Source organism: Somniosus microcephalus, chromosome 11 (assembly GCF_052327205.1).
Source record: "Somniosus microcephalus isolate GS21.2 chromosome 11, FLI_Smic_1.0, whole genome shotgun sequence".
In the NCBI taxonomy this organism is placed as follows: Eukaryota; Metazoa; Chordata; class Chondrichthyes; order Squaliformes; family Somniosidae; genus Somniosus; species Somniosus microcephalus.
In genome coordinates, this window is record NC_140997.1 from 90,077,456 (window position 1) to 90,094,936 (window position 17,481).

At 47.5% G+C, this 17,481-nt stretch overlaps 2 protein-coding genes across 5 annotated transcripts in view; one reads left to right on the forward strand and one right to left on the reverse strand.

The window, feature by feature from the left end:
- The window catches only part of tmem204 (transmembrane protein 204), a 68,425-nt gene extending 55,368 nt beyond the window's left edge, over window positions 1-13,057 (reverse strand). Inside the window, exon 1 of the mRNA XM_086000958.1 lies at window positions 12,819-13,057. The gene's annotated coding sequence lies outside the window, so the exon portion shown is untranslated. The remainder of the gene's footprint in view (window positions 1-12,818) is intronic.
- Window positions 1-17,481, forward strand: part of ift140 (intraflagellar transport 140 homolog (Chlamydomonas)) — a 184,738-nt gene that overhangs the window by 132,553 nt on the left and 34,704 nt on the right. For all 4 annotated transcript variants that reach the window (XM_086000949.1, XM_086000950.1, XM_086000951.1 and 1 more), the window contains 2 exons: window positions 16,077-16,254; window positions 16,554-16,744. In XM_086000949.1, the coding sequence (XP_085857075.1) occupies window positions 16,077-16,254; window positions 16,554-16,744 (369 nt within the window). The remainder of the gene's footprint in view (window positions 1-16,076; window positions 16,255-16,553; window positions 16,745-17,481) is intronic.

The following is a 17,481-nucleotide window of genomic DNA, read 5'->3' on the forward strand; positions in this document are numbered from 1 at the left end:
TCCCAGTTATTGGGATCAGTGCACAGACACCATTCCTTTCTCTCTCCCAGTTATTGGGATCAGTGTACAGACACCATTCCTTTCTCTCTCCCGGTTATTGGGATCAGTGCACAGACACCATTCCTTTCTCTCTCCCAGTTATTGGGATCAGTGCACAGACACTATTCCTTTCTCTCTCCCAGTTATTGGGATCAGTGCACAGACACCATTCCTTTCTCTCTCCCAGTTATTGGGATCAGTGCACAGACACCATTCCTTTCTCTCTCCCAGTTATTGGGATCAGTGCACAGACACCATTCCTTTCTCTCTCCTGGTTATTGGGATCAGTGCACAGACACCATTCCTTTCTCTCTCCCAGTTATTGGGATCAGTGCACAGACACCATTCCTTTCTCTCCCCCAGTTATTGGGATCAGTGCACAGACACCATTCCTTTCTCTCTCCCAGTTATTGGGATCAGTGCACAGACACCATTCCTTTCTCTCTCCCAGTTATTGGGATCAGTGCACAGACACCATTCCTTTCTCTCCCCCAGTTATTGGGATCAGTGCACAGACACCATTCCTTTCTCTCTCCCAGTTATTGGGATCAGTGCACAGACACCATTCCTTTCTCTCTCCCAGTTATTGGGATCAGTGCACAGACACCATTCCTTTCTCCCAGTTATTGGGATCAGTGCACAGACACCATTCCTTTCTCTCTCCCAGTTATTGGGATCAGTGCACAGACACCATTCCTTTCTCTCTCCCAGTTATTGGGATCAGTGCACAGACACCATTCCTTTCTCTCTCCGTTATTGGGATCAGTGCACAGACACCATTCCTTTCTCCCAGTTATTGGGATCAGTGCACAGACACCATTCCTTTCTCTCTCCCAGTTATTGGGATCAGTGCACAGACACCATTCCTTTCTCTCTCCCAGTTATTGGGATCAGTGCACAGACACCATTCCTTTCTCTCTCCCAGTTATTGGGATCAGTGCACAGACACCATTCCTTTCTCTCCCCCAGTTATTGGGATCAGTGCACAGACACCATTCCTTTCTCTCTCCCAGTTATTGGGATCAGTGCACAGACACCATACCTTTCTCTCTCCCAGTTATTGGGATCAGTGCACAGACACCATTCCTTTCTCCCAGTTATTGGGATCAGTGCACAGACACCATTCCTTTCTCTCTCCCAGTTATTGGGATCAGTGCACAGACACCATTCCTTTCTCTCTCCCGGTTATTGGGATCAGTGCACAGACACCATTCCTTTCTCTCTCCCAGTTATTGGGATCAGTGCACAGACACCATTCCTTTCTCTCTCCCAGTTATTGGGATCAGTGCACAGACACCGTTCCTTTCTCTCTCCTAGTTATTGGGATCAGTGCACAGACACCGTTCCTTTCTCTCTCCCAGTTATTGGGATCAGTGCACAGACACCATTCCTTTCTCTCTCCCAGTTATTGGGATCAGTGCACAGACACCATTCCTTTCTCTCTCCCAGTTATTGGGATCAGTGCACAGACACCATTCCTTTCTCTCTCCTAGTTATTGGGATCAGTGCACAGACACCATTCCTTTCTCTCTCCCAGTTATTGGGATCAGTGCACAGACACCGTTCCTTTCTCTCTCCCAGTTATTGGGATCAGTGCACAGACACCATTCCTTTCTCTCTCCCAGTTATTGGGATCAGTGCACAGACACCATTCCTTTCTCTCTCCCAGTTATTGGGATCAGTGCACAGACACCATTCCTTTCTCTCTCCCGGTTATTGGGATCAGTGCACAGACACCATTCCTTTCTCTTTCCCAGTTATTGGGATCAGTGCACAGACACCATTCCTTTCTCTCTCCCAGTTATTGGGATCAGTGCACAAACACCATTCCTTTTTCCTAGTTATTGGGATCAGTGCACAGACACCATTCCTTTTTCCTAGTTATTGGGATCAGTGCACAGACACCATTCCTTTCTCTCTCCCAGTTATTGGGATCAGTGCACAGACACCATTCCTTTCTCTCTCCCAGTTATTGGGATCAGTGCACAGACACCATTCCTTTCTCTCTCCCAGTTATTGGGATCAGTGCACAGACACCATTCCTTTGTCTCTCCCAGTTATTGGGATCAGTGCACAGACACCATTCCTTTCTCTCTCCCAGTTATTGGGATCAGTGCACAGACACCATTCCTTTCTCCCGGTTATTGGGATCAGTGCACAGACACCATTCCTTTCTCTCTCCCAGTTATTGGGATCAGTGCACAGACACTATTCCTTTCTCTCTCCCAGTTATTGGGATCAGTGCACAGACACCATTCCTTTCTCTCTCCCAGTTATTGGGATCAGTGCACAGACACCATTCCTTTCTCTCTCCCAGTTATTGGGATCAGTGCACAGACACCATTCCTTTCTCTCTCCCAGTTATTGGGATCAGTGTACAGACACCATTCCTTTCTCTCTCCCAGTTATTGGGATCAGTGCACAGACACCATTCCTTTCTCTCTCCCAGTTATTGGGATCAGTGCACAGACACCATTCCTTTCTCTCTCCCAGTTATTGGGATCAGTGCACAGACACCATTCCTTTCTCTCTCCCAGTTATTGGGATCAGTGCACAGACACCATTCCTTTCTCTCTCCCAGTTATTGGGATCAGTGCACAGACACCATTCCTTTCTCTCTCCCAGTTATTGGGATCAGTGCACAGACACCATTCCTTTCTCTCTCCCAGTTATTGGGATCAGTGCACAGACACCATTCCTTTCTCTCTCCCGGTTATTGGGATCAGTGCACAGACACCGTTCCTTTCTCTCTCCCAGTTGTTGGGATCAGTGCACAGACACCATTCCTTTCTCTCTCCCAGTTATTGGGATCAGTGCACAGACACCATTCCTTTCTCCCTCCCAGTTATTGGGATCAGTGCACAGACACCATTCCTTTCTCCCTCCCGGTTATTGGGATCAGTGCACAGACACCATTCCTTTCTCCTAGTTATTGGGATCAGTGCACAGACACCATTCCTTTCTCTCTCCCGGTTATTGGGATCAGTGCACAGACACCGTTCCTTTCTCTCTCCCGGTTATTGGGATCAGTGCACAGACACCGTTCCTTTCTCTCTCCCAGTTATTGGGATCAGTGCACAGACACCATTCCTTTCTCCCTCCCGGTTATTGGGATCAGTGCACAGACACCATTCCTTTCTCTCTCCCAGTTATTGGGATCAGTGCACAGACACCATTCCTTTCTCTCTCCCAGTTATTGGGATCAGTGCACAGACACCATTCCTTTCTCTCTCCCAGTTATTGGGATCAGTGCACAGACACCATTCCTTTCTCTCTCCCAGTTATTGGGATCAGTGCACAGACACCATTCCTTTTCTCTCTCCCGGTTATTGGGATCAGTGCACAGACACCGTTCCTTTCTCTCTCCCAGTTATTGGGATCACTGCACAGACACCATTCCTTTCTCTCTCCCAGTTATTGGGATCAGTGCACAGACACCATTCCTTTCTCTCTCCCAGTTATTGGGATCAGTGCACAGACACCATTCCTTTCTCTCTCCCAGTTATTGGGATCAGTGCACAGACACCATTCCTTTCTCTCTCCCAGTTATTGGGATCAGTGCACAGACACCATTCCTTTCTCTCTCCCAGTTATTGGGATCAGTGCACAGACACCATTCCTTTCTCCTAGTTATTGGGATCAGTGCACAGACACCATTCCTTTCTCTCTCCCAGTTATTGGGATCAGTGCACAGACACCATTCCTTTCTCTCTCCTAGTTATTGGGATCAGTGCACAGACACCATTCCTTTCTCTCTCCCAGTTATTGGGATCAGTGCACAGACACCATTCCTTTCTCTCTCCCGGTTATTGGGATCAGTGCACAGACACCATTCCTTTTCTCTCTCCCGGTTATTGGGATCAGTGCACAGACACCGTTCCTTTCTCTCTCCCAGTTATTGGGATCACTGCACAGACACCATTCCTTTCTCTCTCCCGGTTATTGGGATCAGTGCACAGACACCATTCCTTTCTCCCAGTTATTGGGATCAGTGCACAGACACCATTCCTTTTTCCTAGTTATTGGGATCAGTGCACAGACACCATTCCTTTCTCCCAGTTATTGGGATCAGTGCACAGACACCATTCCTTTTTCCTAGTTATTGGGATCAGTGCACAGACACCATTCCTTTCTCTCTCCCAGTTATTGGGATCAGTGCACAGACACCATTCCTTTCTCTCTCCCAGTTATTGGGATCAGTGCACAGACACCATTCCTTTCTCTCTCCCAGTTATTGGGATCAGTGCACAGACACCATTCCTTTCTCTCTCCCAGTTATTGGGATCAGTGCACAGACACCATTCCTTTCTCTCTCCCAGTTATTGGGATCAGTGCACAGACACCATTCCTTTCTCTCTCCCAGTTATTGGGATCAGTGCACAGACACCATTCCTTTCTCTCTCCCAGTTATTGGGATCAGTGCACAGACACCATTCCTTTTTCCTAGTTATTGGGATCAGTGCACAGACACCATTCCTTTCTCTCTCCCAGTTATTGGGATCAGTGCACAGACACCATTCCTTTCTCTCTCCCAGTTATTGGGATCAGTGCACAGACACCATTCCTTTCTCTCTCCCAGTTATTGGGATCAGTGCACAGACACCATTCCTTTCTCCCAGTTATTGGGATCAGTGCACAGACACCATTCCTTTTTCCTAGTTATTGGGATCAGTGCACAGACACCATTCCTTTCTCCCAGTTATTGGGATCAGTGTACAGACACCATTCCTTTCTCTCTCCCAGTTATTGGGATCAGTGCACAGACACCATTCCTTTCTCTCTCCCAGTTATTGGGATCAGTGCACAGACACCGTTCCTTTCTCCCAGTTATTGGGATCAGTGCACAGACACCATTCCTTTCTCTCTCCCAGTTATTGGGATCAGTGCACAGACACTATTCCTTTCTCTCTCCCAGTTATTGGGATCAGTGCACAGACACTATTCCTTTCTCTCTCCCAGTTATTGGGATCAGTGCACAGACACCATTCCTTTCTCCCAGTTATTGGGATCAGTGCACAGACACCATTCCTTTCTCTCTCCCGGTTATTGGGATCAGTGCACAGACACCATTCCTTTCTCTCTCCCAGTTATTGGGATCAGTGCACAGACACCATTCCTTTCTCTCTCCCAGTTATTGGGATCAGTGCACAGACACCATTCCTTTCTCTCTCCCAGTTATTGGGATCAGTGTACAGACACCATTCCTTTCTCTCTCCCGGTTATTGGGATCAGTGCACAGACACCATTCCTTTCTCTCTCCCAGTTATTGGGATCAGTGCACAGACACTATTCCTTTCTCTCTCCCAGTTATTGGGATCAGTGTACAGACACCATTCCTTTCTCTCTCCCAGTTATTGGGATCAGTGCACAGACACCATTCCTTTCTCTCTCCCAGTTATTGGGATCAGTGCACAGACACCATTCCTTTCTCTCTCCTGGTTATTGGGATCAGTGCACAGACACCATTCCTTTCTCTCTCCCAGTTATTGGGATCAGTGCACAGACACCATTCCTTTCTCTCTCCCAGTTATTGGGATCAGTGCACAGACACCATTCCTTTCTCTCCCCCAGTTATTGGGATCAGTGCACAGACACCATTCCTTTCTCTCTCCCAGTTATTGGGATCAGTGCACAGACACCATTCCTTTCTCTCTCCCAGTTATTGGGATCAGTGCACAGACACCATTCCTTTCTCCCAGTTATTGGGATCAGTGCACAGACACCATTCCTTTCTCTCTCCCAGTTATTGGGATCAGTGCACAGACACCATTCCTTTCTCTCTCCCAGTTATTGGGATCAGTGCACAGACACCATTCCTTTCTCTCTCCCAGTTATTGGGATCAGTGCACAGACACCATTCCTTTCTCCCAGTTATTGGGATCAGTGCACAGACACCATTCCTTTCTCTCTCCCAGTTATTGGGATCAGTGCACAGACACCATTCCTTTCTCTCTCCCAGTTATTGGGATCAGTGCACAGACACCATTCCTTTCTCTCTCCCAGTTATTGGGATCAGTGCACAGACACCATTCCTTTCTCTCTCCCGGTTATTGGGATCAGTGCACAGACACCATTCCTTTCTCTCCCCCAGTTATTGGGATCAGTGCACAGACACCATTCCTTTCTCTCTCCCAGTTATTGGGATCAGTGCACAGACACCATTCCTTTCTCTCTCCCAGTTATTGGGATCAGTGCACAGACACCATTCCTTTCTCCCAGTTATTGGGATCAGTGCACAGACACCATTCCTTTCTCTCTCCCAGTTATTGGGATCAGTGCACAGACACCATTCCTTTCTCTCTCCTAGTTATTGGGATCAGTGCACAGACACCATTCCTTTCTCTCTCCCAGTTATTGGGATCAGTGCACAGACACCATTCCTTTCTCTCTCCCAGTTATTGGGATCAGTGCACAGACACCGTTCCTTTCTCTCTCCTAGTTATTGGGATCAGTGCACAGACACCATTCCTTTCTCTCTCCCAGTTATTGGGATCAGTGCACAGACACCATTCCTTTCTCTCTCCCAGTTATTGGGATCAGTGCACAGACACCGTTCCTTTCTCTCTCCCAGTTATTGGGATCAGTGCACAGACACCGTTCCTTTCTCTCTCCTAGTTATTGGGATCAGTGCACAGACACCATTCCTTTCTCTCTCCCAGTTATTGGGATCAGTGCACAGACACCATTCCTTTCTCTCTCCTAGTTATTGGGATCAGTGCACAGACACCATTCCTTTCTCTCTCCCAGTTATTGGGATCAGTGCACAGACACCGTTCCTTTCTCTCTCCCAGTTATTGGGATCAGTGCACAGACACCATTCCTTTCTCTCTCCCAGTTATTGGGATCAGTGCACAGACACCGTTCCTTTCTCTCTCCCGGTTATTGGGATCAGTGCACAGACACCATTCCTTTCTCTTTCCCAGTTATTGGGATCAGTGCACAGACACCATTCCTTTCTCTCTCCCAGTTATTGGGATCAGTGCACAAACACCATTCCTTTTTCCTAGTTATTGGGATCAGTGCACAGACACCATTCCTTTTTCCTAGTTATTGGGATCAGTGCACAGACACCATTCCTTTCTCTCTCCCAGTTATTGGGATCAGTGCACAGACACCATTCCTTTCTCTCTCCCAGTTATTGGGATCAGTGCACAGACACCATTCCTTTCTCTCTCCCAGTTATTGGGATCAGTGCACAGACACCATTCCTTTCTCTCTCCCAGTTATTGGGATCAGTGCACAGACACCATTCCTTTCTCTCTCCCAGTTATTGGGATCAGTGCACAGACACCATTCCTTTCTCTCTCCCAGTTATTGGGATCAGTGCACAGACACCATTCCTTTCTCCCGGTTATTGGGATCAGTGCACAGACACCATTCCTTTCTCTCTCCCAGTTATTGGGATCAGTGCACAGACACTATTCCTTTCTCTCTCCCAGTTATTGGGATCAGTGCACAGACACCATTCCTTTCTCTCTCCCAGTTATTGGGATCAGTGCACAGACACCATTCCTTTCTCTCTCCCAGTTATTGGGATCAGTGCACAGACACCATTCCTTTCTCTCTCCCAGTTATTGGGATCAGTGTACAGACACCATTCCTTTCTCTCTCCCAGTTATTGGGATCAGTGCACAGACACCATTCCTTTCTCTCTCCCAGTTATTGGGATCAGTGCACAGACACCATTCCTTTCTCTCTCCCAGTTATTGGGATCAGTGCACAGACACCATTCCTTTCTCTCTCCCAGTTATTGGGATCAGTGCACAGACACCATTCCTTTCTCTCTCCCGGTTATTGGGATCAGTGCACAGACACCATTCCTTTCTCTCTCCCGGTTATTGGGATCAGTGCACAGACACCGTTCCTTTCTCTCTCCCAGTTATTGGGATCAGTGCACAGACACCATTCCTTTCTCTCTCCCAGTTATTGGGATCAGTGCACAGACACCATTCCTTTCTCTCTCCCAGTTATTGGGATCAGTGCACAGACACCATTCCTTTCTCTCTCCCAGTTATTGGGATCAGTGCACAGACACCATTCCTTTCTCTCTCCCAGTTATTGGGATCAGTGCACAGACACCATTCCTTTCTCTCTCCCAGTTATTGGGATCAGTGCACAGACACCATTCCTTTCTCTCTCCCAGTTATTGGGATCAGTGCACAGACACCATTCCTTTCTCTCTCCCAGTTATTGGGATCAGTGCACAGACACCGTTCCTTTCTCTCTCCCAGTTATTGGGATCAGTGCACAGACACCATTCCTTTCTCCTAGTTATTGGGATCAGTGCACAGACACCATTCCTTTCTCTCTCCCAGTTATTGGGATCAGTGCACAGACACCATTCCTTTCTCTCTCCCAGTTATTGGGATCAGTGCACAGACACCATTCCTTTCTCTCTCCCAGTTATTGGGATCAGTGCACAGACACCATTCCTTTCTCTCTCCCAGTTATTGGGATCAGTGCACAGACACCATTCCTTTCTCTCTCCCAGTTATTGGGATCAGTGCACAGACACCATTCCTTTCTCTCTCCCAGTTATTGGGATCAGTGCACAGACACCATTCCTTTCTCTCTCCCAGTTATTGGGATCAGTGCACAGACACCATTCCTTTCTCTCTCCCAGTTATTGGGATCAGTGCACAGACACCATTCCTTTCTCTCTCCCAGTTATTGGGATCAGTGCACAGACACCATTCCTTTCTCTCTCCCAGTTATTGGGATCAGTGCACAGACACCATTCCTTTCTCTCTCCCAGTTATTGGGATCAGTGCACAGACACCATTCCTTTCTCTCTCCCAGTTATTGGGATCAGTGCACAGACACCATTCCTTTCTCCCGGTTATTGGGATCAGTGCACAGACACCATTCCTTTCTCTCTCCCAGTTATTGGGATCAGTGCACAGACACCGTTCCTTTCTCTCTCCCGGTTATTGGGATCAGTGCACAGACACCATTCCTTTCTCTCTCCCAGTTATTGGGATCAGTGCACAGACACCATTCCTTTCTCTCTCCCAGTTATTGGGATCAGTGCACAGACACCATTCCTTTCTCTCTCCCAGTTATTGGGATCAGTGCACAGACACCATTCCTTTCTCCCGGTTATTGGGATCAGTGCACAGACACCATTCCTTTCTCTCTCCCAGTTATTGGGATCAGTGCACAGACACCGTTCCTTTCTCTCTCCCAGTTATTGGGATCAGTGCACAGACACCGTTCCTTTCTCTCTCCCAGTTATTGGGATCAGTGCACAGACACCATTCCTTTCTCTCTCCCAGTTATTGGGATCAGTGCACAGACACCATTCCTTTCTCCCTCCCAGTTATTGGGATCAGTGCACAGACACCATTCCTTTCTCTCTCCCAGTTATTGGGATCAGTGCACAGACACCATTCCTTTCTCTCTCCCGGTTATTGGGATCAGTGCACAGACACCATTCCTTTCTCTCTCCCGGTTATTGGGATCAGTGCACAGACACCATTCCTTTCTCTCTCCTAGTTATTGGGATCAGTGCACAGACACCATTCCTTTCTCTCTCCCAGTTATTGGGATCAGTGCACAGACACCATTCCTTTCTCTCTCCCGGTTATTGGGATCAGTGCACAGACACCATTCCTTTCTCTCTCCCGGTTATTGGGATCAGTGCACAGACACCATTCCTTTCTCTCTCCCAGTTATTGGGATCAGTGCACAGACACCATTCCTTTCTCCCGGTTATTGGGATCAGTGCACAGACACCATTCCTTTCTCTCTCCCAGTTATTGGGATCAGTGCACAGACACCATTCCTTTCTCTCTCCCAGTTATTGGGATCAGTGCACAGACACCATTCCTTTCTCTCTCCCAGTTATTGGGATCAGTGCACAAACACCATTCCTTTTTCCTAGTTATTGGGATCAGTGCACAGACACCATTCCTTTCTCCCTCCCAGTTATTGGGATCAGTGTACAGACACCATTCCTTTTTCCTAGTTATTGGGATCAGTGCACAAACACCATTCCTTTTTCCTAGTTATTGGGATCAGTGCACAAACACCATTCCTTTTTCCTAGTTATTGGGATCACTACACAGACACCATTCCTTTCTCCCTCCCAGTTATTGGGATCACTACACAGACACCATTCCTTTCTCCCTCCTAGTTATTGGGATCAGTGCACAGACACCATTCCTTTCTCCCTCCCAGTTATTGGGATCAGTGTACAGACACCATTCCTTTTTCCTAGTTATTGGGATCAGTGCACAAACACCATTCCTTTTTCCTAGTTATTGGGATCAGTGCACAAACACCATTCCTTTTTCCTAGTTATTGGGATCTCTACACAGACACCATTCCTTTCTCCCTCCCAGTTATTGGGATCACTACACAGACACCATTCCTTTCTCTCTCCCAGTTATTGGGATCAGTGCACAGACACCATTCCTTTTTCCCTCCCAGTTATTGGGATCAGTGCACAGACACCATTCCTTTTTCCCTCCCAGTTATTGGGATCAGTGCACAGACACCATTCCTTTTTCCCTCCTAGTTATTGGGATCAGTGCACAGACACCATTCCTTTCTCTCTCCCAGTTATTGCTGTTACATATGCCCATTTCCCTGTCTCTGTCAGATATTACAATATGCGCATATTATCATCGTTTTATCCCATGTTGCAATTAATGTTCACTTTTGGTGATTGGGTGTGATGTGTGATGAGCAGCTCACTAGTAATCTGTTTAACTGTTAGCTGGGTTTAATCTGATTTCCCCAGCCCTTCAGCCAGTGTTGCACATGCCACAAGTTGTGGATTGCCATCTCAAGGCTGCTATTTAGAGGTTACTAACCTATGTTGATATTTTCATAGCTTTGAGCTCTTGGTGGTTAGTGTCTGTGTAATTGATCATGATAAGGCTATATTAAACCACCATTTAAGTATCACTTCAATTCTAGTCAGTACAGAAAAGCAGAGTTACAGCCAGAGAGTGCTCTGTTCTGCTAATTACCCGCTGGACAGGCCTCTTTGAGGCTTGGGCCTAGAAATTGACTATAGCCCCGTTTGGGGCGCCAGCCTCGCCAGGGCGCTAAAAGTAGTGCCCCGGAAGCATTCGTGGCCGCCCGCCGGAAATTCAGTTGGAGCGCCCCAAAGGGAAGTGCGGCGCTACTGGAGGCGCCCCGCATCCCTCTTAGGGCGATGCGACTGAATATTGTTGCGCTACGTGCTGCAGCACCACACACTGCAGCACGTCGCGCTGCGGTACTGCAGACCTTCCTCCCCTTCTTAAAGGGGAGGGGCCTTGTTCAGCGCGATTTGGGGCCCAGCAAGTGCCGGCAAAAGAGCCCGGCACCGAGGAGAAGCGCCGGGCTCTTGTAACGCAGCTGGCACTCCCGGGGTGGGGGGGGTCAGGAGGCCGGGGACGGAAGCGCAGAGAGGTGCTGGCAGGCGGCCAACAACAAAAATGGCCGCCCCGCACCTCCTTTAATTAGCGCCTCTACCGCCGCAGGTAGGCCCCCACGAACCGGTCGCACATAGTGTCCGGCGGTAAGTCAGGGGGCGCTTCCAAATATCGCAGCCGGGGCGCTGCGCACACCGATGATGTTATCGGTAGCGGCGCAGCGCTAACGGCTCGCGCCACCACTCGCATCCCGCTGAATTTAGCGGGAGGCGTGGCCAGTGGCTTGCGACCCACTTAGCGCCCTCTTAAGGCGCTAACGGGTGGCGCAGCCAACTGAATTTCTCGGCCTTTATGTTTTAAATGTGCATCAGACTGTGCCGAGTATCCAGGTATAGTTGTGTTACTGCACAGCACTCTGGACAGCTGACAGTTAGACACTGTGTAATGCTGCCTTGCTTCCCTCAGTTCCATGCAGTTTTGCAAGAGAAGTAGGTGGGCTTGGAATAGAGAAGCTGCAGCTGTGGGTGAGCATTGTAACTTAATTCCCAATTTGGCCTCCACTTCAATGGAGCCTCTGTTCATTTTGGTTGAGTACGTGTCTATTAGAATCCTGTAATGTAGGAGTTGTCTCCCGATACCCCCCATCCCTCAGTTTACATTGTGTAGCCCAGCATGGCAGTCCCAGTAATAATATATATCTGCATGTGTTGTCACTCGGTGAAGTTGCGGGTTTGAAGCTCTCTGCTTCTCCTGATCGGATTTAACCATTTGCAGAATTGCATTTTCTTTATGATTTTCAAAATATCTTTAGGCCTGTTTTCAATTACATAGCCCAGGAAGTGCATCTCTGTGATACTGCATGCTACACAGCAGACTTAGGGAGGGGCATATAACTCACTGATCATTCTCATCCAAAACAAAGTCAGCTTTGATTTAACTGAGCACGCAGTGAATGCCTTGTTTTCCCCCCACTCATAGTGACGTGCAATTTAGGCACGAATGCTAAACCCTGGGGTACTGCTAATTTTCAAAAAGGACACCCTTCCTAGTTTCCTAAAGTAATGCTAATTTGGGAATTCACAAACTTTGCATAGGGTAGAGAATGGGCTCTAATGGAGAGTTAAGGGGAAAAAAATATTGTAAATACTAGATACATGTATACTTATATAAACTGTCACCAAATAAAATCGAGAGCCACTCCAACTATTTCCCCATCTATTTATAGAAAGTCCTTGTTTAAACAACAAAAGCATTTGTTTCTCTCAGTGAATAACAGGTATCCTATAGTCCAATAGCAACACCTTAGAATGGTAAGATTCTGAATCAGTTAAATGACCCCAAGCTACCAGAACCTTCGCTATAAACATCCACAGAACTTAGTTACATAGATTGTAAGTAAGAAGGAGAGGTTACCCAGTTAGCGAGTCCACTTCTTCATCGGTTGCTAACTGTAGCCTGTGGTCCTACTGTGGACTCGGTTCATAACATGATCCCATCCTAGAAAAAGATGCAGCTACAGCAAACAGACTCTGTGCCGGCCAGTGCAAGATCAGCAGACAAATGGAAAAGGAGCAGCTTCCCTTTAATGTTGGGCCCTGGGATGCACACGCTGCTGTGATTAAGGCTGCTGTGCAAGCTCTGTGCGTGCTGAGTTACTCTTCAGTAAGTCTCCTCACGGAGTTAGCAGCAGCCAGCCAGCTCCCAGCTGTGAGCTCTGACGTACAGGAAACCAGTCTGGGAAATGCTGGAGGAGGGGCGTGGGGAGGGAGAAAGGAACTTTCAAAATCTTCTCAGAACCGTCAGGAAAAATATAATAAAAATGGCCTAACAAATTCCGGTCCACTCACATGTCAAGATGCAATTCGTTTTTACCTGTTTTAATCTCATGTGTTTTTGCTGCTGGAGAATTAGCAAAGTATAAAAACATTCAGCTGGAGGTCTCTTTTGTACCAAAAACAGTCAGATCCTGATAAACACACAGCCACTCTGCCAAGAAATGCTCTGTTGGGATCAGCTCTGTGTTTTTCTGGAATTGACTGGACTGTGATGTTGGACCCTGTCCTCCATTACCCGTCTAGCATCAAACAATAGGTTGCTGACAGACAGGCTAAACTCTCTCTGTAGGCTGAGTTCTATAACGTGAGGTGATCTGCCAATTCGATCTCTGTTTCCGTTTGCAAGATGTCTTTTAGTCCTTCAGTTAATCTTCAAATTCACTCATTAGATGGGGGGAAAAAAAAATAGAAAAACACTAAGAACTGTTTTCCCAATGTTGGAGAATTTTTTTGTGATCTTTGTCCTGTCCTGGTAACCATTTCATTTCCATTTGGTGTTCTTAGATTTAACTTGAGACCACGAATGCTCTTCTCCAGCTTCAGCATCAAGAATTTCAACACTAAAGACAGACAGAGACTGAGCTCCTTGTCTATATACCAGGAATGAGAGTTCTAGATGCAGGAGTCAAACACTTATCTTTGTGAAGGGTTAAATGAACATGCTCACAGACAACACCCAGTAGTGCTTTGCTCTAGAAGATCTCGTGTTGCAGTCGTTGTGCTCAACTTTTGAGATCTCTTCATCTTCTAACCTCGCATTGCGATCTCGCCCTTTTTATATCTTTCTAACTACGTTACGAAGCAAAGCATAAAATGTACCCTATTATGGCTATACTACAGATAAGTTAACCTCTAAGCATGCTTGAAGCATGAGAAAGTTCATAATTAAATGCAATAAATGTGTTGTTTAACCTCACTCGGGCTGTTTGTGGCCTATGTGAAGACTGCCACTGTTAGTACAGTTCTGCAGATTTTTAAGTTTCGGGGCTTAATACAGAGTGGATTCCTCACTTTCTCTCACTTCCTTAACACCTCACTCTACACAACAACCTCCTTCAGAATTGTAAGAACTTGGATTGTGTCTTCCTCTTAGTCCAATGAGAATGAGAAGTACATCATAGCTCATTCATATTACCCACCGTAATTTACTCAGCGACGATGGGTCTGGTACAAATGAGCTACGATGGGTTTGGCACGAGTGAACTACGATGGGTTTGGTACGAATGGACTACGATGGGTTTGGTACGAGTGAGCTGCGATGGGTTTGGTACGGGTGAACTACGATGGGTTTGGTACGAGTGAACTAGGATAGGTTTGGTACGGGTGAACTGCAATGGGTTTGGTACGGGTGAACTGCGATGGGTTTGGTACGGGTGAGCTGCGATGGGTTTGGTACGGGTGAGCTGCGATGGGTTTGGTACGGGTGAACTACGATGGGTTTGGTACAGGTGAACTACGATGGGTTTGGTACGGGTGAGCTGCGATGGGTTTGGTACGGGTGAGCTGCGATGGGTTTGGTACGGGTGAGCTGCGATGGGTTTGGTACGGGTGAACTACGATGGGTTTGGTACGAGTGAACTAGGATAGGTTTGGTACGGGTGAACTACGATGGGTTTGGTACGGGTGAACTACGATGGGTTTGGTACGGGTGAACTACGATGGGTTTGCTACGGGTGAACTGCGATGGGTTTGGTACGGGTGAGCTGCGATAGGTTTGGGATGGGTTTGGTATGGGTGAACTACGATGGGTTTGGTATGGATGAGCTACGGTGGGTTTGGTACGGGTGAGCTGCGATGGGTTTGGTACGGGTGAACTACGACGGGTTTGGTACGGGTGAGCTGCGATGGGTTTGGTACGGGTGAGCTGCGATGGGTTTGGTACGGGTGAGCTGCGATGGGTTTGGTACGGGTGAGCTACGATGTGTTTGGTACGGGTGAGCTACGATGGGTTTGGTACAGGTGAGCTACGATGTACTTAATTCTGTTCTCATTGGACTAAGAGGGAGACACAATCCATGTTCTTATAATTCTGTAGGACGCAGATCACTCGTACCAAACCCATCTTAGTTCACCCGTACCAAACCCACCGTAGTTCACCCGTACCAAACCCACCACAGCTCACCCGTACCAAACCCACCACAGCTCACCCGTACCAAACCCACCGTAGTTCACTCGTACCAAACCACCGTAGTTCACCCGTACCAAACCCACCGCAGCTCACCCGTACCAAACCCACCGTAGTTCACTCGTACCAAACCCATCGCAGTCCACCCGTACCAGCTTTTGGGTGAAATTTTCGGTGCTGAAATGTAGAAGAGCACTTGCGGTCTTAATTACAAACCAAGAAAACCTCAGGCTAAATGTAACCTGAGGAATAATTACTTTAAAGAGCCATCAGTTATAGAATAGAGCACTCCCTGCCATCAAACTGTTCATGGCATCAATGGTGAGCCGTGCAAGGTCCCTGCTCACTGCTGGTGCTCACTTCTCTTGGCTGTCTCTCTTCCTCTCGGTTTTTTAATATTGTGTGTACTTTATATATAAAGAATCGCCACATTTCATCCTTTAATTATGTGCAGCCTGTTTGCTAATGATCCATTATTCTGTATGTAACCGTGTTGGTCAGTGTCCCTATTAATATTGCATTAGATTACAGTCTATGTACCAGGGGCCATTTAGAATAAATTAAAATCCATTTTCTCTAAATGCCATCCAGTTTAAACTGAGCCCAGACAGTGGGTCCTAAGGGAGTACAAGGTTGCTGTAGCAACGTGTAACATGATGGCGAGCAGTGATTGTAAGGTTTAACACAGATTCTTTCCCCTCTTTCCTGCAGCGAGGCAGTGTGGGAGAATATGGCCAGGATGTGCGTGAAGACGCGGCGGTTGGATGTGGCCAAAGTGTGCCTGGGGAACATGGGCCATGCCCGAGGAGCCAGGGCCCTGCGGGAGGCTGGACAAGAGCCGGAACTGGATGCAAGAGTGGCCATGCTGGCCGTGCAGCTGGGAATGCTGGTACGTGGCAGAAGCTGCCTGGCACATTGTAAAATACACCGCATCTATTCTCATCTAACACCCATGGCCAGCTTTTAGTCAGCTGGTGGAGCAACTTAGTGTATCAATAACATTGCATTTAATGCATTCAATATATAGGTCACCTCCACAACCCCTGCACCATTGCTTTGTGTACGTGTCACTCACAAGGCATTGCAGCCTCTATGGAGGTGGAATATACTCAGTGAATTTTATGGTGCGGAAAGCTGTAATTCAAGGTAAGCAGCTGATGAGTTATTTACTTGCATGTGCCTTTGCAGGAGGACGCAGAGACTCTTTACAGAAACTGTAAGCGGTTTGACCTCCTTACCAAGTTTTACCAGGCCTCGGGACAGTGGCAGAAGGCCATTGAAAATGCTGAGGGGTTTGACCGGGTCCATCTGAGAACAACGTACTACAATTACGCCAAGCACTTGGAAGCGCTGGGGGATCAACACCTCGCGCTCAGCCAGTAAGTGCGCACCTGTACAAACACACTGGGTCCAGGTATATTGTGATAGCCATTCCACCCGGTGCCACATAACCAGAACATTGCCTCATGCAGTGTATAACAGCTCGCTCATCAACTGACCAAAGTGCAATCTCCCCGGCGAGAGCTTCAACAAAACCGAGGCACCCATCAAATTAACACAATAAACTTGGGAGAAGCCACTTGACAAAGTTCCACACGTGAGGCTTTTGACAAAGATGAAGGTTTATAGTATTAATGGGAAGTTAGCCGACTGGATTGAAAACAGGTTCAGCAGTAGAGGAAGGTGATAAATGGAACAGCCGTGTCTGGGGCAGTGACTAGTGGAGTTCCACAGGAGTCTGTTGATTTACTGATTAATTCAGTGGTGCTGACTCTCAGATTGAGAAAAACAAGTTTATAACAGTCGCTGAACCAGTTTAAGAATGTAAATTATTAATCTTAAATTTCAGTTCAATTTCCCCTTTCCTGTACTCCTGAAAGTGTTGACTCATTACTTGGGTATAGTTCCACAGCGTACAGCTGCCCTCCTTCCAGCACCTCGCCCAAATAACTGGCCATTCTTTACGTGCGAGCCAAGACCATCAGCAGGCTGTTCAACAAGTCTGCCTTCACCCACCAGGTGCTTCCACCAGGGGTCACTGTGTAGCAAAGAGGAGAAGGAACTCTGACCAATTTTACCCTCCCTCTGAGCTCTAATTACAACTAACTCAGCAGAG